This window comes from Passer montanus, unplaced genomic scaffold (genome assembly GCF_014805655.1).
Source record: "Passer montanus isolate IOZ18808 unplaced genomic scaffold, ASM1480565v1 scaffold75, whole genome shotgun sequence".
Classification (NCBI taxonomy): Eukaryota; Metazoa; Chordata; class Aves; order Passeriformes; family Passeridae; genus Passer; species Passer montanus.
This window is the reverse complement of record NW_024372702.1, coordinates 147,079-170,347: the sequence shown is the minus strand read 5'-3', so window position 1 is coordinate 170,347 and position 23,269 is coordinate 147,079. Positions and strand designations below refer to the sequence as shown.

The following is a 23,269-nucleotide window of genomic DNA, read 5'->3' as shown; positions in this document are numbered from 1 at the left end:
GATCTTCGGAGCAGAAATCCCTTTCCAACTAGCGAGGTATCTATGATCTACAAATTCACTATGGCAAAAGATCAGTCAGCTGAAGCTGACATTTCACCATGACGAGTGGCCTGACCCACCCCTGAGGCAACAATGTGCTTGTGAATCTGTTCCTGAATCACCAAAGCTTTAAGTCTGATCTCAGCCCTGGGCATGAGGGGAGGCAGCAGCATCACTGAGGTGAATTGTTGTTGGACTGACACTGCCAACGAAGAGAACATTGTCTGGGAGCATCGCCTACAACTGGTGTCCTCCAAAATCCATCATTGGCATTCACATTCTCTAAAAAAAATCCCTTCGCCCAGATTTTTCTCCTGGGAAGCTGAGAAGCCTCAAAGAAAAGGAAAAAATTCTTATCTCATTTGCTTCTCCTGTGTGGAATGAATTTTGAGATTGTTTACCCACAGGTGATTGTTTGATTCGTCTCCAGTGTGAGTTATTTTGACTCTTTGGCCAATCAGGGCCAAGCTGTATTGGGACTCTGGAAAGAGTCAAGAGTCTTCATTATTATCTTTTTAGCATTGAGTAAGTATCTTTTCTGTATTCTTTAGTATAGTATAGTATTCTTTAATATAATATAGTATTATAAAGTAATAAATTAGCCTTCTGAGAACATGGAGACAGATGCATCATTCCTCCCTGTCACGAAGGTCCCTGCAAGTACAATAACTGACAGCTTCTAGGATGTGACATGCTGTAGGGATGAGGAGGTCTTGCTAGGTGCAGATGTAGGTAGCAAGCATGAATGTGCTGCCATCTAAACCCGAAAATGTTGATCTCCCACCTCACAGTCCTGCTCAGGCTGGACCCAAAGCATCAGGTGAAGTGCTGTGTTGGGCTGTGCCAGGCTCCTGAGCCAAGCAGGTCTTCCCTCCAGCACACACCCTGGACATTTGCGTGCTTTCCCAACACAGGCATTTCTTGCATGGTTTCCATGGTCTTGAGCTGCTTCCATGTGAGTTGTTTATGCCTGGATTTAATGGGCTTTTCTTCCATCATTAAAATCTCATAAATTAATCCACTGTTTATTTGCCTGTCCAGAGTCTTGTTTGTTCTTTGCAGTTAAATATTTTGCATGGGTTGTCAAGCAGCTTCTTCCGGCTTGTCCCAAAATCAAAGACACAGTCACTGCCTGCAAGCCAGACTGCCTGCTTTGGAAGATTATCAAAGTAAAGCTCACAAAACACCCCACAATTATCTCTGCCACAGCTGGCCGAGGCCTTGCTTTCAGCATTTTACTCAGTCAATAAATCTTCTCCCACTTTTCTCTGCCTCATTCTCTTCTGTTTTGGGTAATAACGGCCAAGTGTGTGTGGGGGAGCTGCCAGTGGTTGCCCATCCCCAAAAAACACAAGGGGGAGCAGGGTTATGCCTCTGCCTCCCTGGAGCACAGGCTGAGCTTTGCCAGACAAACAAACATTGCTTACACACATAAGTGACTCTTTGCACATCCCTTTTAAACTTGTGAGGCAAAGGCTTTATTTACCTTTTTTTTCAGTAGCCCAGAGATAAAACAAAAGGGATCCTGCTATTATTAAAGAGATGCATAACTCTTCAATCATATTTCTTTAAAGAATGGCTTCTACAGAACCTCAAAATAATAGATTACATGATTTCCTGTAAAGAAAATCCTAGAAGGACCACTTAAAAAAATCTCAAATCCACATATTTCCTTGTCAAGGCTACATAAATTGCCCAAACTGCAGAAACCAAGAACCTGAAAGGGAATTAAATTGTTAGTAAGTCAAAAGACAGTTTATTTTCATCATCTAAGTTGAGACAAAAGAAGTGAGAAAACAGCAGTTTTAGATGGCAGCGAGTCTATTTTTACAATTTTTTAAGGGCCAAGATCTGCTGCTCCCTTCTTAACACTAAATATTACGTCAAGGACAACTTATTCTACAAATACACACATTTGATCCACCAAAAATAAGCGTGGCCTCTGCTTTTTGGCTGTGTTGTGTACACAAGCTCTAGATATGAAAATAAACACACATACGCACACATTCACACTCTCTACCTACATAAAAATATATGTGCAAGATTTTAGGGAAGAATAGAGTAATTTAGGTTGAAAGGGACCTCTGGATGTCACCTAGATGGTCCAGCCCATCTCTCAGTGCTAACTTGAAAGTTGTGCTGCTCACAGTCTTATCTTGTCAGGATTTGAGTTCCTGCAAGGATGGAGACATTCCTTTGTCACCCCAGTGTAAGTCTGCCTGTGAATATTTGGATCATTTTACAGAAAAAAAATTCTCTTGAATAATATATCCACTTTAATAATAGGCTTTAGCAAGCTTGAGATAAATTAGATTTCTATCTTGAGTTAGAAGAAAATGAGAATTTGAAGGATGCTTTACAAAAGCTCTGAATGTTGGGTAGTTATTTATTAGTCAGACTTTAAAGAGTACTGCTTCAGGAAGGAGTGAGACCCCCACCTCATACACCAGAGACACAGCTATTGTCTGCCTTGTATGCTGAGATGTATCAAACTGAGTGTCAGTTCTACAGAGATAATTAGAGGTGTGTAATTAATTTTCTCTGGAATCTGAATCAGATACAATTCATAGATAAAAGGCTTAATTAAAAGGGAATAATAGCCATAGGTTAAGAAGCCCCAGCCTGGCCAGGATGATTGACTGCCATCCTGGAAATTAGAAGCCATGAGTTTAATTCCCAACTCTACCATTGTTTTTCCGTGGGACCTTGAGCAAAGTCACCTCACCTCCCTTGTGCTTCATTTTCCCATCTGGAAAAAAGAACTTTGTAAAGCATGTCAAGACCTACAGGCAAAAGGGTCTATAACTGCTGAACAATTAAGATTATTTCAATGCAAGATTACACTACTGGAATAAACAAATACAGAATCATACTGGATGGAAGGAACAGCTTTTTCTTTTTGGAATGACTATAGGGGCAGAGGGGGGGCTGAGGGGGATGAAAAGGTTTCAGCACAAACAGCAGCCTCATTCCTAAACTTAGAGCAGCAGCAGACTCTCCCTGGTCAGTACACCAGGCACAAGGGAAAGGCTCGGTTCTGAGGAGCACAAATGGCTGCATTTCATTCCCAGCAAAAGGGAAAAAAAAAAAAAAAAAAAAAAAAAGAAACGGTTTGGTGGTCCTTTTTATGGAGTCAGTAAAAATCATTAGGGGAGAAGATAAGCTTCCAGCAACCAGGCTTCATGAGGTCATGGCGAGTCAAGTGAGACAGAGCAGCAAGGCTCTGTGGTAGGGAGCTCCAGCAGGCACAGTAATTAGGATATCAGTGAGAAAGAAACAAAAAAACAGTCGTGTGAGAAGGGAGACAGGTACAGGCATGGATAGGAGTGTTTCACCTTAGAGATATAGGGCTTGTTTCATGACAAGGCAACCCTGTTACTCAGAGTTTAATACACAAGGGAAAAGGTTGTTACCTAACAACAATTAAAAAAAAAAGAAAAGAAAAAAGAGGAGGATAGAAGGGAAAAGGTTGTTACCTAACAACAATTAAAAAAAAAAAAAAGAAAAGAAAAAAGAAAAAAGAGGAGGATAGAAGGGGAAAAAAAGAGCTAGTCTCATTAAGTTTCCTTCATGTCTCATCTTTCTAGTCTGCTCTCTCTTTTTACTATCAAACTCCATGAAAGCAGTCATCAGTGCTGTCAGCTGCTTAGAAGGCATGCTGACATCTCTGTGCACTTCTTGGATCTCTCTTTGTAGAATTTAGACAGCACACTGGCGGGGAAAGACAGGATCTGCACTTATTGTGGCAGTCCTGAGTCACAGTCTAAGGTTCTTTCTTAAAAGGGTACTTCCAGCATAGCTTAAATATCATATGAGGTTATGCCAAATAACAGAAAGATGTTACCATATTGAAATTCCAGGCAAAACAAACCTTTAAAAATAACAAAATTCTTGTTTCCTTCAGCAGTGAAGTGAAATGTAACAGCATGTACTTCTGAGTGAAAATAGGGAGTGAAAACAGCTAAAATCCAACTTTAGAAGTGGCCTTTCCTGGTGGGCCCCCTAGTTTTCAAGAACAGAAAATTCACAAGCAGAAATACAACCAAAACATGCTATCATAGTTTAAATAATCTATACTATAGATGGTGCTTTAAATCAGTCCTGCAATCTGAAGAAACTTTCTCATGTGATATCATCCTCTGTGGTTTTTTAAAGCTATTTTTCTCACCACAGAAGTGGGAAAGCCTTGCAGAGAAAGCAAATATATTCCTTCCCTCTGGTCTGTTTGCTTCCTCTGGCTGGTCCTGTGAACCTCCTGCATGTTCCTTAGACACGCAAACCACACTGACATTTCAGGCACATGTTGCCACATAGTTTGGGTTTTTCTGGGCTGAAGATTTTGGCCAGCCTCATGCCATCCATGATCCATGACAAACCACTGGACAATAGATCCTGCCAGTCCTCATCAGATAATGGATTGTTTCTGTGTGTCCTCCTCTCCGTTCTCTGCAGAGTACACAGTGATCAATGAAAACTGCCCAGGAGCTGAGTGGAATATCATGTGTCGGGAATGCTGTGAATACGACCAAATCGAGTGTATCTGCCCAGGACAGAAAGAAAGAGTGGGCTACACCATTCCCTGCTGCAGGAACGAGGAGAACGAGTGTGACTCCTGTTTAATCCACCCCGGTATGTTTGTGGCTATGCTGTGTTCACACCAAATCTTTGGCCAAGGCATCATGGCAGATGCTGGGCAGGGCAGTGGTGAACAAGCACACCTCACTGAGGCATGGGATTGTCTTGCATTTCCTCAGGAACTTTGTTCGCCACTTAGCTGACAGCAGCAAGACACTAGGCAAGGCTCCTCCAAAGCAGGTAGCATCACTGGCCAAAAACCCCAACACTTTCTACTAGCAGTGTTGTCAGGATGTCTTGGGCAGGCTTGGAAGCTGCCAAATGGTGACACTATAGCTGGCTTCACACCAGGAGTGTTTTGGTGGTACTCTTGGTTGATTTTCATCTCCAAAGCAAAAAAGGAGAGACAACTTGGAAGTCCCACAAGCAGGGAGGAAAAAGAAAGGTGAAAGGTGATAGGAGGAGAGAGCAGGAGGAGCTAGGACCAGTTTAGAAGTCATCAGAATAATTTAAGCTGGCCCAAGTGGCATCAGCACACACATTCAGACTCCTGAGAGAGGCGTTTACAGTTGGAACAATGAGATTTAGAGGTTTGGGCAAGTCAGACTGGGAGTTTGGCTCCAAATCTCAGAGTCTGAGCTGCCTAGGGCGTGGAGGTTGGGTATGGTTCCCAGCGGGAAAGCTGTCAGCAGCTCTGCAGTCATTAACGTCATTGGCATTTTCTGTGGAAAAGACAGAGAGGCTGCTCCTCTTCCTGCAGGACAATGCACCTTGGCTTTTGTCTAACACAGTGGCTCTCTTTTTAGGCTGCACCATCTTTGAGAACTGCAAGTCCTGTCGCAATGGCTCCTGGGGAGGGACACTTGACGACTTCTACATCAAGGGAATCTACTGTGCAGAGTGCAGAGCTGGCTGGTATGGAGGGGACTGCATGAGTAAGTGTCCTGCATGGGCAGGGAGGGATGTCAGGGACAGGGAGTGGTGGGACAGAGCCAGGGCCATGCTGTGCCTTTCCAGCTATTCCTGCACAGCGACTCTTGCAAAGGGCACAAGCAGGAGAAGGCAAACACAACCAGGCAGTAAGCAGATCTACACTTAGGAAAAAAGCTTCTCTCCCACTGCTTGTCTGAGAGGAACTGGACTGGGCCTCACGTCATGGTGGGTTAGAACCCTACTAAATGTCTGTTTGGGTTTGGTTTATTTAAAACTTTAACTACCGTGACTGGAAATCTTCTGTAATCTGCATTTCTTGGATGCATGTCATCACAGCCCCTGAGCATAAGCATAAACATTTACAAGGGCAACAGCTTTATCCAAGAGCTTGCCCTCCGTCCTCTTCAGTCCTTGCCAGCCCCAGGATATCTCAGTGTTTCCTTCCTTTGCCACACATCTTCAGCACACTTCAAGGTGCCTCTAGAAAACACTAACTTGCAGCTTCTGATTATGTCACAACAATGAGTGTTTCAGGTCCTGGTAGCAATATCTAAAGGTTTTGTACCTGACAGTGTACAAAAGCTCCTGCTTTTTAGTTTTGCTAAGTTGTTAATCCCAATTCTGTCTTTCAATAATGAATTTCATCAGCTAACTGTATTATGTTTAAGACTGGTATTTCCTTCACCAATTTTCCACCAGTGAAGGTGAAGCTCTCTTTCAATTTTTATTGACTGTCTCTTTGTTCATATTTTGCTGGGAGACATAAAAGCAGAGTCTGCTTTCCCTACTCTGTTCTGTCCCTTGTGCTGCATACCTTAGGCTTGTGTCCTCTTAGTCATTGATTTTAAAGCAATTTAACTTGTTTTCACAACACTGCCCGTGACCATTCAGGAGGTGAAAGCATATAAAATGAAATCATAGCTTCAAATAGCAGAATGTGGGGAATCAACATGTTTCAGCAACAGAGATAACTCAACCTTGAGGCTTTGGAAGTTGATCAACTGAGTCCCCTGCCATTTATGGTGTGATTTCTGAGAACAGTTTAAAGTCCCATTTTCCCTAGGTGCATGCTAGAGCTTCTCTGGAATTTTCTTTAAAAGAAGAGCCAAGAAAGAGTCATTAACTCATCTAAATTTCCTCCATCTGCCTGAATATATTGGTTGACTACAGTATATTTCAGTTTATTCTTCCCACTTGTATTGAAACAAAGACAGAGGCACAAAGAGATCTATTTGGATATTTTTGCAGTACTGAAATTTTGGACAGCTTTGCCTTATAACGTTTTTCTTACTACTTGCTCTTTTAAGGGAAGCAGTGTGACACCGAGGCTGTGATCTCTTTCATGTGTTTCTGTGGTACTTGAGAGGTGGGGTAGGAAGGTTAGACAGTGCCGTTGTCTCTTCCACTTTTAAAGTGGGGACACAGGATAGTCGTGACGCCAGCACATCCTGAGTTTCCCTTTTGTGGCTGTCTTGATTTTGGCCTTGATGGTAGGCTCAGGCATGGAGAAAACTGCATGTTTGGAAAGCAGTCCATAACCATGGTGGGTGCGGACTGCGCCTCCCAGCGATGTGGCTCTGGCTCTGGAGGGTGGCCAGCAAGTAGCCTTGGAATGCCAGCAGGCACAGGCTGCTGGAGCCGTGGATGTGCTCACCCACCACAGCTGGGAGAGCACAGGAGGAGCCATCTCTCTCTGCTACCTGCATACGGCATCACAGCTGAAACTTTGCAGCCAGCCCTGGGTGCCTCGCCAGCGGCAGAGGGCCAGGAAATCCCAGAGTTACAAAGAGGCTCCACCACGGTAATGCGGGATGTAAAAACCCGCCTGCTTCGTCCCACACTGCCCACCCAGCGCTGCCGGGGCGCGGGCGGGCGGCGGCTCCCGCCGGGCTCTGTCTCCCTCTCGCGGGGCCGGCGGGCGNCGCGGGCCCCGGCGGCACGGGCGGTACGGGGCCGCGGGGCCGCGGGGCCGCGCCGTGAGGGCCCGGTCATCCCGCGGGGTGGGCGGCAGGAGCGGAGCGCTGGGACGCGGAGGATCTGCGGGCAGGATCGGTGCCTGTTGATTCCGTACGAGCCCAGGGGAGCTGTGAGGCACGGTCTGGGGACCTCCGGAGGAACAACGAGGCCTGGCCCCCGGCAGCGCTCCAGGGGCTGAGTGCATTCGCCAGCGCAGCGGGAGCCCCCGGGAGAGATCTGTGGGAGCTGCCAGCAAAAGTAGCGATGATAGAGGGCCATGGCAAGGGAGAAGTACGGGATGGCCCATGGGGCTGTCAGGGTTATAGTATCCGCTGGCATAGCTGGAAGCATGGGTATGGCTGAAAAACCACCAAAGGATACCAGATAATTTGGTAAAAAGATAAATTATATAATTTAGGGTAGGCCAAAGGAGTGCTATTAGGAAAAAAGCACACTGACTAGATGTAATTGGTGCTAGCATATTTCCTAATGGGACTTCTCTTGGATTGAATCATCATGACCCAAAAGGCACATCTGGCTCTAAAACCAGAAGAAAACCAGCCCTGCAGGACGCTTTCATCTGTACCCTGCACTCTAACAGTTTTTGCCAGCCCAAGTTGTAATGTCACTTCAAGGCACATGCTCCATCAAAGCAGGGGAGAAAGTGGTGTTTTCTAACAGCTGTTCTCAGCTCTGCTGTCCAAATGTGGACCCTGTGCCAGACAAGAGTACTTGTAGTTTTTGAAACTACAAGTTTCAAAACATTTCAAAACAAACAATCGTCTGAACATTACTGTTTCACATAACACTGGTGACCAACAACCAACAGGAAGCAACAAGTTGTGACAAGTGACAGCTGCCTTCCCATATCAGCCTGTTTCTGAATAGCAGAAACCTTTCTACTGTCTTTATCCTCTGTTCAGTCATCCTGACTTTGAAGGAGCATCACATCTAAGATGCAGCACTCAAACAGAAGATAATGAGTTTTTACCAAAGGTCATCTCAGGACCTTTCCCTCCATAGACCCAAGGGTCTCTGTGGGCTACAACTCAGAGGTCTCCTGAATTTTTTTATTCTCTGTTAGTAACAAGCCTTGGAGGAAATCTTACTGTGGCCCTGAAAGCTGCCTTTTTTTCAGGAACAGGAACGGAACAAGGATGTTGATACTCTGCCAAAGTGGTTTATTTTTTTGTAAATGAGGCAGAATTTGCCAGCATTTGTGTTTATGATGTAAATTATTTTTGAGGCTTTCCAGCTCTCCTGCAGATTTAGAATAAGAAGAGAAAAGACTCCTTTTGATCAACATATGATTGAACTGTTGGTCTGGGGAGTCAGCCTAACTTCTAGAAGCGCTGGAGATTAAAGAGCACAGATTTGATGTGATCGCAAAGGTGCTTCGTGCAGAGAAGGGTGGGAGCAAACCTGAGAACGTTCTTTTGGAGAGGGTCACTGAATAGCTCCTCTTTAGTCTCTGGACCACCTGCTTTGCTGGCCAAACCTACTTCCTCGGCGCCAGTGTTCAGAGAGTTCAGGCTGTACCACGGCAAACAGAGAAGTGTGTTTAGTATTCCATGCATACAAGTATCTCTTTGCACCAGTTCTTTGGCTTTCCTTTGTTAAAGGCATCGAAAACTCAAAAGCCCTTCAGGACGAAAGGGAAACTTTCTTTGAGGTGGTCCAAGCCCCCTGTCAAACCCTCTGAAGATTTCTAGCAGCTTTGTCTCAGGTTGTTTTTGAGGCAGGAGCCAATGGCAGCACAAGGGCCTGTTTCTTGCTGTGGGAAGGAGCATTATCATTTTCACCACAGCAGATCCTGCTGTACTCGTTGAATCCTAATGTGGTTGCTGGGCACACTCATTAATCCTCGCCTTTTACAGAGGGAACTGAGCAAGCCACAGAAGAGGATGAAACACTTTTGAGGAACTCTTCTGAGCAGGATTTCTGTTTCCTTGGGTCCTGCTTAATTAAGGGTAACCGAGGGTAAATGAACAAAGGGTATTTCATTTAAGCAACACTTTCTTAAGAAGAAAGAGGAGGAATTGACCTGCAGTCTTCATGTTTCCCCATAGACCAGATGCAGCAGGATTGATTTCCAGACACTATGATCAATGGGAACCACAGATGCTCGGTACTTCACCAAATCAGGTCACTGTCACCCTTTCTCCCTCGGGAAGGAAGGGCCCGGAGGCAAGTGTTAAAACCCTCTGTTTCAGTAGGAAACATTCATCCTGGGTTACTGGCTAAAAGCTTAGGGTTTCTCTAGGGAAACAGACGGAAGCAGCAGAGCTTTCTGTTGGACTGAAGAGGTAAAAAGAAGTGAGAGAATTGCTGTGGAGGTCTTTTGGGTCATTCAACTTTTTGCTTATCCTCATCTGCGGTGTGTAGACTCTCCTGATGAGGTGATGCTGTTAGATTGAATTGCAATTTTTGGCTTACAGATATAGCCACATACTCCAGCAAAACAACAGAAGGCTTACCAGGAGATATAGCCATGTGCAAGACTCCACTCAGAAAGATGTAGTCAGGAAAGTAGGAACGAAAAATTAGCTCTGTCTGATAGTGATTTAACTGTGCATTTGGCTAGGACATGCATGTGCAGATCACAGTAAGCTCTGCAAAAATCACTAAACAACTTTGCATCTTCCACAGAGGAAAATATAATTAGCCATATTTTATAGCTGGGGGAAATGGAGAGGTTACTGAAGGTGAGAGAACTCTCTGAGCTAAAAATGTTCAGCATTCAAGATGAGGAATTAGAATAACTATCCCTGGACAGATGCCTAGGGACAGCTGCAGGATTGTCATGAAAAGATATTGCTCCCCTGGTGTGACCTTGTCTGCTGTTTGTTCAGCTCATTGTCCTCTGATGGTTTTCTTAGATTGGGCACAAATGACTGGAGCACTTCATTGTATCCTATTGGTTGTGAAGTACATTCCATAGTATGGTGAAAAACAGGCAGAGGCAGAGTGGAACAAGACTAAAGGAAGGATAAGAATTAACCTGAAAGAAGAGCTAAGGGCTGTATATTCTATATGTGTCACACTGAGTCATCAGTGTCACGCTGATGATAGAGGAGCTGTGATGTTTATATACCTTCAATGGCATGGTGGCATTAACATGCAAGGATGATGTAGTGAATCCTGAGGACAAACTTGTCCTCTATGAATATATCAGCTCTTTTTCCTCCCAGAGTCTCCATATGAAGGACTAGCAACCATGACATTGCGTGCAACAGATTTTTGGTCTCATTCTTTTGCTCTTTAGCTCTTGAGCTAATTCAAGTGTTCATTGTAGTTTTGTCACTTTCCCACTTTCCTCAGCTTCAGTGGTTGCAAATGTCAGCATGGGCTCCATCAAAACTGTTCTGAGCTAGAGCATCAGCCAGGTGTGTAGGTGGGCTAATTAACAGAGAGGCAAAAGCTGCAAGAAATGGTTCCATGAAGTTGCCTTGCAAACCAGGGAGAAGCAATCAACTACAATTTTCCTGGGGGTACTCTTAGCCTAGACAATACTCCAATATAGTCATAACTCTTTACAACTATTGTGTGGCTGTCCCAGTATTTTATACACTGCCTTGAAAGGAGTGTATCTTCCTAAGCCATCCTGTCATCTCCTTCTGGTGTTATTTCTATGTATATTTTCTTCAAATGTCTCTTGAAGGTCCTTCACACAATTCTCTTTCTTCTTTTTCTCCCCAGGGTGTGGGCAGGTTCTTCGGGCTTCCAGAGGTCAGATTTTGCTGGAGGGTTACCCACTGAATGCACGATGTGAATGGACTATCCATGTTCAAGCTGGATTTAACATTGAGTTACGGTGAGTCTTACTGACTTTTAGCCAGCACTGATTTCAGGTGGACATGGGGTTGTGTGGGTAACCAAGAGTCAAAGAGGGTCAGCAGCTGTGAGCCCTGGGGCAGTGAAGGTATAGCAAGCACTTTGCATTTGGTACCATAGCTCTTTCCCCTGTTCTGGCTTGTTATGGACAGGCTCTGGACAGATCAGTGCTGTGCTTTCAATTCCCCTTATGGACAGATGGATGCTGAGGAGAGTTTCTCAGGCATTGGGCACAATGTGTCTCTTTAGAGGTGTTTTCAAGACCTTGGCAGCAAGGCACCCAATAGTTTCTGAACTAAGCTGTACTAGGCTGAACTAAGACATTCTTTGAAGAAAATATATAAGAATGTTATAATATAATGTCTCATGCAAGGAGTTGCCCATGAGGCATCTGGAGGATGTGGTTGGTTCTCCTGCAAGTCACAGAATCACAGAATTGACTAGGTTGGAAAAGACCTTTGAGAAGATCTAGTCCAACCTGTGACCTAACGCTACCTTATCAGCTAAATCGTGGCACTCAGTGCTACATCCAGTCTTTTTTTAAACACCTTCAGGGATGGTGACTCCACCACCTCCCTGAGCAGCTCATTGCAATGCCCCATCACTCCTTCAGTGATTATTTTTTTCCTAATGTCTAGCCTAAACTTCCACTCACACAGCCTAAGACCGTGTCCTATTGCCCTGTCATTGCTCTTCTGAGCTGTGTATGCTTAGACCTGTTAACCTATCCCTAATGAGTCAAGCTCACAGTTCCTGCCTAGGGCAGGAGAGCCTCTTGCTGGTGTAATTAATAATGTTTCCAAATGTACACAGCAGGGTGCTCACACATGCAGGAAGTATGGCAGGGGATGGTATTCAAAACACACCAGCTAATAGAATAAAAAGAATAGTTTAGCCCTTCAATATTTCACTGACTTTGGAGCCCAGGCAAAAGAACTATGCTAGATACATAAACAGTTAAAATACGTTTAAACAGTTTAAATATGTTTGAAGAGACACTTAATGGGAGGAAGAACAATAGACTGGTTGAAAAGAAGAGCTTGTGGTTTTCCCACACTAATGCACTTTTTTCAGACCTGCAAATGCAAGCCTATTGTGTAGTTATGACCTGTTATTGCCTAGATAGCATTGTGTAGCAGACACAGGAAGAATGCTGTGAGGAAGAGTTTTCTGTTCATATGAAACAGCTTTGCATCAGTGTCAGTCAGCATGGACTGTACCTGCCTTCTTTTTAAGATATATTGTTGGTGAGGTGTATGATTTGCACAGCACAAGCTTAGGGACATGATATTTTTCTACATTTCTGAAAAGGGCTTTGTCAGTTGGGAGGCTTAAAAAGTGCTTCAAGCACTACAGGTGTCACCCTATCTTTGCTGTAGTGGGGATATGATGTGTGAGAGTGGAAATGCATCCTGTGCATGCATATAATTATTGAATGCACCTGTCTCTGGGTGAAGTGTTAACAGCCAGATGGCATCAGGCACAAGATGCAAGAAAGGCACCAGAGGTTATTTTAACAAAGAACACTATATTGAAGAGAGGAACTTGCTGTGGCTGCACGAAGGAGACTCTAATCTGTTTTCAAAGCAGTAGAATGGGGAGTGCTGTAGTTAACAGATGTACTAACTCCTTGGAGAAATCAGACTTCCAGTCTAGATCTTGAGAGCTACCTACACACAGACTAGCAAGATGTGTCACATGAGATCCATACAGTTCATGGTATGGTTCACAGTTCACTGTTCAACTTTGCTGTTACAGAAGATGGAAAACTTTAACACAAGAGTGCCTTTCTCTTCCTCCCTATGTCCATCCTTCCTGCAATCAAATAAACATAATACTAGGTATCACCTTGATGTTACATTTCAACTATGAAGGTCTCCAAGGGGGAAGCCTGAACTACCAAACTTCTGTTGTCAGCATCTAATTTGTCTGAGCTGGCTAATGTTGGAGAATACTAAAGCCTTTTGCCTAGCCTGATGATGAGCCTAATGTCTGAATGCCTAAAAATCTCAGCAGATGACATAGCACTCCCAGTGAAAGATCAGGAGCTCTCCTGAATGTCCACACTTAACCCTGCCACTCTGCAAGTCCTGCAGGAGGCATAGAGGAAACCTTCTTGGCAAAGATGGAACAGGATGTCCTCAAAGAAGGTAACCCGGCAGTATGTTCTGAGTCAGTTGACATCTTCAAGATGCACCTAGAGCTGTGCACTAAGGTACTTCAACAGTTAGATATTATGGAAAACATGTACATGTAACCTAAAAACTTTACCTTTAGTCTACTCCTACACAGAAGGGCAGGTTCACCTAAGCTAACCAACAGAGCCTGCCTCCTGGGACTGCCGTCCACATTTCCTTCACCGTATTTTCATATAAACGTGCTGATCCCCTCTGTGGGTGGTAACTGCTTAGAGCTGTAATGCACAGCCAACACTGTGCTGAATCAGCACAACTGCCAACAAAAGAATTCCTTTTTTCATTCTCTCTGTGCACAAATCCTGTTTGCTGCCACCCTGGCTTGCAAGGGCAGGGATGGGGACAGCGTAATACAGAAGGCGAACAAAGTGGTTGTCTTTGCTTGCATAGGGCAGGAAGAGTGAAACTCCCAGGAGCACAGATAAATCTTCCCTTGCTTTAAGCTGTGCCATGCAGTCCTTCAGGGGCTGGCTCAGTAGAGCTGTTGTGATAAATAGTGTCAATGTTGTGGTGGTAGTTTGTTTTCTCTGCTTTTTTTTTCCAGCCTTGGGGCTTTTTTTGGGTTGTGATGTATGGGCTCCCTCACAACTCAGCCTGACTCATGTCAAGGATGTCATATCACAGTGGAAGTAGCTCACAACTTTCAATTCTTTTCTTTAGTGCCTCAGGAGATATGCAGTTTTAAATATGTCCTTTGGCTAGAGGCTTTCCTCAGAAGGGTTGGCCAATATATGCCCACTGCAGCCACTGATGAAATCAAGGCAATACTTCTCATTCCATTTTTATTTGATGACCTGTAGCACAAAGTTAGCATGCTGAGTTTTATAATATATAAGAGAATTATTACATAATTATGTTTTCACTGGTGAGGAAACTGAGGTCTATTGAGTTGTGTGCACCTGAGGCTTAAACAGCAACAGACCTCACGGTCTGTAAAGGATCCTGTCAGCTGGGCCATAGCCAAGGAGTTTTCAAAAGCTTTGGCAGGTTTCCTGACCTGCCAATTCTGAGTCCTAATCACAGGATCCCATATCGTCAGTATAGTGTATCTGCTTCTTTGCCAAGTTAAATAAAATGCAACTCAGGACCCCTATGTCTTTCACATTTTCCACTCTGTTTTCATCATTTTTTAAAACAGAGAAAGCAAACAATTAAAACCAGTATTCTTTGTATGGCTCTTTCATTCTCTGTGCCTATGTCTTGACATTCTTTGTTCAGGGACACACATCCAGACACAATTTACCTTTAAATCTATAAATAATACTGCTCCCAGTACATGGTGGGCATTCCAGAAATTTTCCTTTTGTACATGCACATACTTAATTTTAATAAGAAATGTACCAGTTCAGAAAACCAGAATTGGGATTGGGTCAGGACAAACTGTAGCCTGATAAGTGTGACAAAGATGAACGGGTTAATTTTTATTCCTCTGTAACTTCCATAAGGGTAGATCCCTGGGGTATGTTTCACCAGTGAAAGAATGTTTTGAAAATGTAGTGTATAACCTGATACGTGTGAGGATGTCTCTGACAGACCTGACAGAACTAGAATTCAACTCATGCATTTTATGCAAAGCAAAGTTGAATTATTTCTCTCTAATGCATATTTAAAGCAGATGTTTTGTTTCTTCTTCTACATTCCATCAGATGATTTTAAAAAATGAGGGGCTCTGCTCCACTGGTGCAGCTTCCTACAACTGCTCAGTCATTTTTCTGTAGATAGTGCACTCCTGATGTTCAAAAATGAGCCATATGACCTGAACAAAGGTGACTGAGTGAAGAGACCTCTTAAGTCAGCTCATGAGTTGTCAAGGGAAGGAGGAACATGGAGGCCTTCTTAACACGGGTGCCTGAGTCTGAAGATAAGAATAGTATGAAACAGGCTTCAGAATTCTCTTCCCTTCAGACTGTGAGGTCCAGGAGCAGATCCAAAATTTGTCTCACCTCTTTGGTGTGAAAATGCAGTTTTTGCAAACCACTAGGCCCACACTGGAATAGGCAATGTGGGAGATAAAGCCTAATCCTAAATACACATCTGCAGTGTTAGAAGTCTTAAGGAAGTGTTAGGACGTAATGTGTTTCATTTATAAAATATCCTGCTGAACAGTTAGCAGCACAGCCTCTCCCAGGCCCATTTCTTCTCCTTTTCCTGCTGTACCAGGGCTGAGCCCAGCCCCCTGACCATTACACATTCTCCAGAGGCACTTGGTGTTGCTCCTTCTGTTTCTCGTTCATATTCTGGTGGGGTGCTTTGGCTCTGTGCCCACCTGAATTCCAATGGCAGCATATAGCATGGCTGTTAATGAACAAAAGCCTTGCACAGTGGCTGGATCGAAGCTGGGAAAGGACAGACATTGTGGGAAAAGGCTTTAAGTATTTCCCTTCTGCACTAATTCCTGTGCCTTATTTCTGCTCTCAAAAGACAGGCAAGTGCCACACATAGGGGATTTACTACCATTTTGCTTTCTAATGCAAAACGTGCTGTAGTATTTTGATTCCATTTCTGTGGCTGTTTCTGCTTCTGTTACATCCCCAAGCTTTCCTTGTATCCCTAATTGCTGACCTCTGAACATGATAATGTAAACAGCTTTTGAACCTCGTTATTTTATACTGTAACTTTCAGTACTTGGAACTTTATTTAGGGCAAATAGAACATTTTTTAGCAAACAACAGTAGAACTATGCCCCCTGCAGTGCCTGAGCCTGGATGAAAGTTCTGACATTGTATTATGGTTAGGGACCTAATGCACGTGTGTAGACTGTATGACTTCAATTTAGACTTCACTGTTCTGATACTTGAATGTTCTCATGGAGCAACTGTATAGAGTTGAGCCAGCTTCTAGGCATCATGATGAAAAAATTGAGATGAGTGAGGGGTCTTTGTGTGGTTAGGGACTTGTTGATTCACTGAGGGGGTTAGGCCCTAAATAAGTGCCCAAATAAATAGTATTCAGGGTACACAGGTAAGCAGTCTGACTGTTTGTCCTTGTTCCCCCAGATTTTCCATGCTGAGCCTGGAGTTTGATTATATGTGCCAGTATGACTATGTGGAGATTCGTGATGGGGACAATTTGGACAGTCAAATAATAAAGAAATTCTGTGGAAATGAGAGGCCACCTCCCATCCGAAGCACTGGGTCTTCACTCCATGTCCTCTTCCAGTCTGATGGATCCAAGAACTTTGATGGATTTCATGCTGTCTTTGAAGAAATTACAGGTAACCTAATCTAAAAGTGGAACATGCCACTCATTCTCATTAATTCAATTTCACTAATCTCTTTGCCTGTTTTGCTTCATTAAAAACTTTCATGCTGTGTTGCCAACAGCAACTTACGTAAAGTCAGTGTGGGGAAGATTCAAAAGCTGTCAGATGGCAAGTGAATGTGAGACTCTTCTAAAAAAGACTGAATTCCTTCTACTTGTGTGAAGAACAAGCACATCAGCCAGCAGAGAAAAGCTGCTGTTTTGTGTGACTTTTCTGTTTGAATTGAAGAATTAAGAGCACAGAGGAAGTAGAGGAAGGGGCATGTGTAACTGCACAGGCAGAATTGCTCATTGCTGTATGCAGGAGCAGAGTCATTGTCTCAAGCAGCAAAAACCTGATGCAAAGTCTTATGGATAGTTCAGTGAAAATGCCCTGACAGAACTCTTGTGTTGGCTCATGTACCATTAGGAATTAAAAAAAAAAATCCAACCAACCAAGACCAAAACAAACCAAAAATCCCCAAGTGTGTACACAGAACAAATTATTTTCTTTAAGAAAAAAAATGAAGAGGCGTTTCCTATTTCTGTGATGATCTCAGTGTTATGAATGACAGAAGTTGGGCTACAGAATTCCTGGTTTCATTACTACTCAGTGCTTCAGTCCCCTACCTTGCTTCCCATAGTTTCAAAATAGCACTGCAAGTGTAGCTGGCTTGTCATTTTGCCATTGGATTTCCAGCAGCCTCCACACTCATCCTGGATCTTCCTTGTTTAGCTATGTAAGGAATTTTGGTCAAATCTATCTGCAGAACTCCTGGCACAGAAGGCTAATCAGAGTGTGCTGCTTTGCCATAGATAAACCCTGCAGGATCTGTGACTCACCATAACTTGCCTTCTGTACACCCTGGTGACCCACATTTCATGAGGTCATCCAGGGTATGTCTGGCTCAGGAAGTTTAGTTAGTTTATATAACCCTTATATAAATACACAAACCTAGCTCTTAACAATGATCAGAGGTGTATCTAGCAATCTGAAATATTCATACTTCTGGATGTAGCTCCTATGCCATTTCTCAGCCTTTCCTGTTCTTCAGATGTCACCTTTAGTACCTGTTAGCAGGAGCAGTTAGCTATTGATAGTTTGCCTGGGCTTACAGCAGGAGAGGTGATATAGAACAAATGAGTGTGGCGTGGGCTATGTTGCATAAGGGCTGCCTACACTCAGGGAACTAACATTTTCCATATGGTGCAAGCTGAATTGGTTCTGTTTTCTCTGCCCAGCAGGGAACACTCAGTATTTGAATATTGTTGAGCACTTTATTTCCGCCCCATTTTGAGTGGTAATTATTCTGAGGCTGTGAGGCTGCAAGTGTGGTAATCCACACAGAGCACATTGTAAAGGGTTTCTCAGAGTTTGTGAGGAGCTCTATTTGTGCACTTTATTATGAGGCTGTTCTGGTTTAATGTGTAGTGCAGTGAAAGGCTTTTCAAACACTCCCAGTGTCTTTTTATGTGAAGCACTAACCTGGCCAGCAGGACCATTTAAGGAAAGAATAGAGTGTGCATGGGGCAGCATAGAATTGAAAGTGGGGGCAGCACAGGATCGAAAGCTCTGGCAGCACATTGAAAACTGAAGCATTTGCCCTGAAATTTCCCTCTGTGCACAGCACTGTGGAAGAGCCAAGGTGCCCAGAACAGATTTCACGGGGCGTACTAAAGCAATTCCTTATGCTGCAGGTGAGAGCAGTAGCAACAGAGGTGCTCGCAGGATGTGGGCTAGGACATGAAGGTGATCTGGTGTCCCTCAGCACCTTAGTGGTGTAGTGGGAAGGCCTGAAGAAGTATATCAAAAGTGAATTCCTTGTTTTTCTGCCTCCTCTTCCTGTGAGCTCTGTACTGGCTTAGAAGCCATAGTTTGCTGAAGCAGGGGCACTCACTGCACAGAGATCACTGGTTCAAATTCCACAAAGGTCTTGATTGATACAAAATAAGCTGCAAAGCCTATACCTCCTTTAGGAAAGGTCACAGTGTGTATAGTTATTAAAGGATGAAGCCACACAACCTGCTGTGCTGCCTAGTCTGGAAGCAGGTGCTAGGTCCCATCCCATGCCAAGTGTGAAATGGGAACCAGTAATTGGCATGAGTGACTAGAAGTCACGGAACAGAATTCAAATGAGAAGCATGGGAGGCCAGATGGAGAGCTATCAGAGTCTCTTAAGGATTAGACATATGCTGGATCCAGTTAGATGAAAGATAGTACTGACTTTCAATAATGCTTTCCTTTCTGTATACCCAAGCTAGTGGGAATAACATAGTGGCTTTAAATGTTTATAGTATTGTTCCTTGTTTGACTTGAGCCAGGAAATCAAGACTCCTTAAAAGAGAAAAAAATATTTAGTGGTTTTTAGTATCAGGCATTTTCACTTGCTTGCTTTTCCAGAATCAGGAGACAAAGCTGGGACAAAGACAAAAGTTCACTAGCTTTAACCAGTGACTACAAAAATATCAGTCTGTAAGGAGTCTTCTACTTCTCCTTCCCTTTCTCAGTGATATTTTACATTAGTTGTATACAGTACAATTGACAGATATATATTTTCTTTTAACAAATGAATGCTGTCCTTATTCAGGCCTTAAACTTCAATGAGACATGGAAGATGTTCATTGCCTGGCCATGTATAAATTGCTCTTATATCACCACATGAAGCCTCCAGTGAAATCTATATGTGGCATCTATATATTTCTTAACTCATGCCATCTGGATAATAAGAAACTTCTCTGAGAGAAGCTGCTCTGAGGTTGGTCCATATGGTGGCAGTGACAGATCCTGGCACATGGGGGCTTTTCCTGAGTTGGGAGACACCTGAGCAGCTTGTGGGAGGTGCTGAGGAGATCTGCACAGTGCCAGAACAAGCACGCCTCTGTACCCCCAGGTCTTTCAGAGCAGCCCTGGGTGCAGCCAGGGTGTGCAGCAGTTCATGGCACCTTGGGAGCACAGGGAGAGCAAGGTCCTGCTGCAGCTGCAGAGCAGAGCCCAGGCAGGGCTCAGCATGCCTGGGAGGGAGCGCAGCCATGATGTCCCCTCAGCAGGAGCCATGTCCTATGCACGCACCAGAAAGGAGGTGATGACCCAGGCAGGGCAGCCACATAAACATGGAGCCATGCAGGTCTGGCTGCAGGAAGGGACAGAGCCTGTCTCTTTTGACTCAGTCATCGCTGGCAACCTCTCTTCCCACACTTCTTGAGCTGAGGGATTGCAAGGCAAGGACTGGGGCAGCAAAGTCCTTCCTATTTTAAGAGGTGATCAGTGTTGTTTCTGAGGAACCTCAACATACATGAGTCTATGGGAGCTGATGACATACATCCCAGAGTCCTGAGGGGATTGGCTGATGTAGTTGCCAAGTCACTTTTCACGATATTTGAAAAGTCATGGCAGTTAGGTGAAGTCCCTGGTAACTGCAAAAGAGAGAAAATGCACCCATTAAAAAAGAGGTGATAGAAAGAAGGACCACAGAAACTACTGACCTGCCAGCCTCACCTCTGTGCCTGGGAAGTTCATGAAAAAGTTCTCCCAAAAGCTGTGCTAAGGCACATGGAGGACAGCCAGAACAGCTTCACCAAGGGCAAGTCTTGCCTGACCAATCCAGGTGGTTTCTACAGTGGAGGGACTACACCAGTGCACAAGGGAAGGGCTACAGATGTCACATCTATGAACTTTCATAAGGCCTTTGGGCATGGTCACAACATCCTTCTGGTTAAACTGGAGAGAGATGGATTTGATGGGTGAACTGTTTGGTGGATGGGCAAATGATTGGATGGTCAGATCTAGAGAGTTGTCATCAAAAGCTCAATGGTCAACAGCTCAGTGGACATCAGTGACAAGTGGAGTCCCTCGGGGGCCATATTGTGCTTTGGATTTTGTATGATAATACACGAATGTTTTAGTGATGGCGAAGTAGTGCTTACTCTAAATCAAGGACTTTTCAGTTTCTCTTGCTCTGCCAGTGAGGAGTTGTACAAGAAGCTGGGAGGGAGCATGGCCAGAACAGCTGACCCAAACTGGCCAAAGGGATATGCCATACCACAGAATATCATGTTCAGCAGATAAACTGGGGGGAGTTGGTTGGGAGCATGGTTTGCTGCTTGGGGAGGGCCTGGGCTTCAGTCAGTGGTGTGGTGAACAACTGTGTTGTGGATAGTTTTTTTTCTGTCCAGCATTATTTCTCTCTCCCTCTCCCTTTCAATGTAATTCTTATTCCTATTATTATTATTATTATTATTATTATTGTCATCATTATAATATTTTATTTTATTTGAATTGTTAAACTGTTCATATCTCAACTGATGAGGTTTATTTTTTCTGTCTCAATTCTTCTCCCCACCAGAGGTGGTGGGGTAGGAGAGTGGCTGCATGGTACTTAACTGCCAGCTGAGGTTAAACCATATTAGTTCTATTGACTCATCTCCTCTTAGACCAGGCACCAAAAAATGTGTGTGTGTTATTACACAATGGCATTTGCTGGTGTTTAATGCACAGTTACACATTCTGGTATTAAGTTATGCTGGTGTATACAATCTGTATACAGTTTGGTGTGTATCACTGTTAGATTGTTATATGCAAGAGTTTTCTAGGGACAAAGCAAGTCCCAAAATCTAAACCAACAAGGTCTGAGACACAAAAAACCCGCAAAAACCATGGATCCCAGAACTTATCCCTAAACTCTGGGTTGAATGGCAGGGAAAATGTAGGTTGCTATTAGACTTCTTTAATTTAGTCTAAGTTCTAAACATTAATTGAACTTGATGTAAATTTTTTTTTTCTCACCACTTGCTGCAGTTAAAGGAAAATGGTAAAAGTAATGTATGCTGAGAAAAGAACTGCTTATCCCTATTAGATCCCTCCTCTAGTAAGTAAAGGCAGAAGACTTTTTGACCTACATCAGGCCCTTTACTGTGCCTTTATAACTTCTAACCATGCTAATATGTAATTTACCCCAAGACAAAGCCACCATGAGGAAAAACAGGTAGGTTCCCCATCCTGTTCTTGCTTTTGAGACCATGAGCATTCTTGTTTTTCTTTTACAGCTTGTTCTTCATCTCCATGTCTTCATGATGGGACATGCATTCTGGACAAAAGCAGCACCTATAAGTGTGCCTGTCTGGCTGGCTATACAGGGAATCGCTGTGAAAACTGTGAGTACAGGCACTGTGTGCATGACCAGCCTCTAGGGTTGTGACTGATTAATTGTAAGGAATGTTGTTGGTGTGTAGGTTTGGTCAGTCATAGATTCAGAGAATGCTCTGAGTTTCTTGTGGCAGTTTTTAAGACATGTTTCTTGCAGTTCATCAAGATTTCCACTGAGTCATTCTGGAGCTTTATGTCAATGTGTAAAAAGGTAAAACAGACTTGGAGCTGGGAAACTGCACACAAGAAATCTTTGCAATGGATTAGCCTTATCAGACAGAAGTATCCCTGCCTGCTGCTTTCCACTATGTGCATCAGCTGTTCTCTGCTGGAAACACATACCCCACCTGAGCCCTGTGCTTAATGCTCTAGACTGAGTTAGTCACAGGAAATTCATCTTTCCTCACAGTCCCCTGGAAAATAGAATTCTGGCACCATGAATGAAAGAGACTTGGGATCGAAACAAATGGAAAAGGGTAGATTCTCTTAATATCTGTACCTATAGTCATACACCTGGTTTTGTCCTGACAAGTGAATTGTAAAATTACTGAATTCAAATCAATTGTATGTTCCAGTGATTTACTTTTTCATGCATGAGAAAATCTTCCTCTGACAGGGCTCAAAAGAACATGAGGGAATATGGCTTTTCCAATATATACCATGATATATACCATGATAAAAGCTGTATCATCCATACTAGCTGAAAGGAGAAAAGAACATGAGGGAATATGGCTTTTCCAATATATACCATGATAAAAGCTGTATCATCTATACTAGCTGAAAGGAACATTCTGCAATACTTAAAGTCACTGAGCTGATCCTGGAAGATTTCACTGACAGTGGTGAAATCCACTTGGAACCATATTTAGCCCGAGACAGAATGCATGGCTTACTCTATCCTGCTGTGGCATTCCTCTGGCCATAAGGCACACAATGCCTTGCTTGCTAGCAGAGTTTTCAGTTCTATGTGAAAGGAACGAATATGCACCAAACTTGACTTCAAAAACTTTTCCCCACGTATGCCATTGTTAGGAGTGGATTTATCTCCTGGAATGTCTTTTATTTCATCAGGGGAGTTAAATCATAGTGGCATGATACCTCCTTTGATGAATCATTTTGAAGTAAAAGACCTTTGAATTTCTACACATCCAGAAGTAGCTCAGACGTGAGGAGACATCATTTCATATTTTCCATAAACCTGTTTCTGAACAGATTGCACAGATTCCTGGTTTGTTTTCTGTAGGGAAGAGGTTGCTAAAAAGTGGAAGTTCCTGACCTCAGGACTAAGAGTGTCTGGCTCTTCTGCTAACAGCCTCTTTCCTGTGAGTAGTTGTTTAGCAGGTCATTTAGGGAC

General features: G+C 43.6%; 1 protein-coding gene across 2 annotated transcripts in view; it reads left to right on the top strand.

The window, feature by feature from the left end:
* The window catches only part of PAMR1 (peptidase domain containing associated with muscle regeneration 1), a 57,186-nt gene that overhangs the window by 5,000 nt on the left and 28,917 nt on the right, over positions 1-23,269 (top strand). For both annotated transcript variants that reach the window (XM_039731040.1, XM_039731039.1), the window contains exons 2-6: positions 4,492-4,668; positions 5,421-5,549; positions 11,203-11,317; positions 16,529-16,746; positions 21,816-21,923. In XM_039731040.1, coding sequence (XP_039586974.1) covers positions 4,492-4,668; positions 5,421-5,549; positions 11,203-11,317; positions 16,529-16,746; positions 21,816-21,923 — 747 coding nt within the window. The remainder of the gene's footprint in view (positions 1-4,491; positions 4,669-5,420; positions 5,550-11,202; positions 11,318-16,528; positions 16,747-21,815; positions 21,924-23,269) is intronic.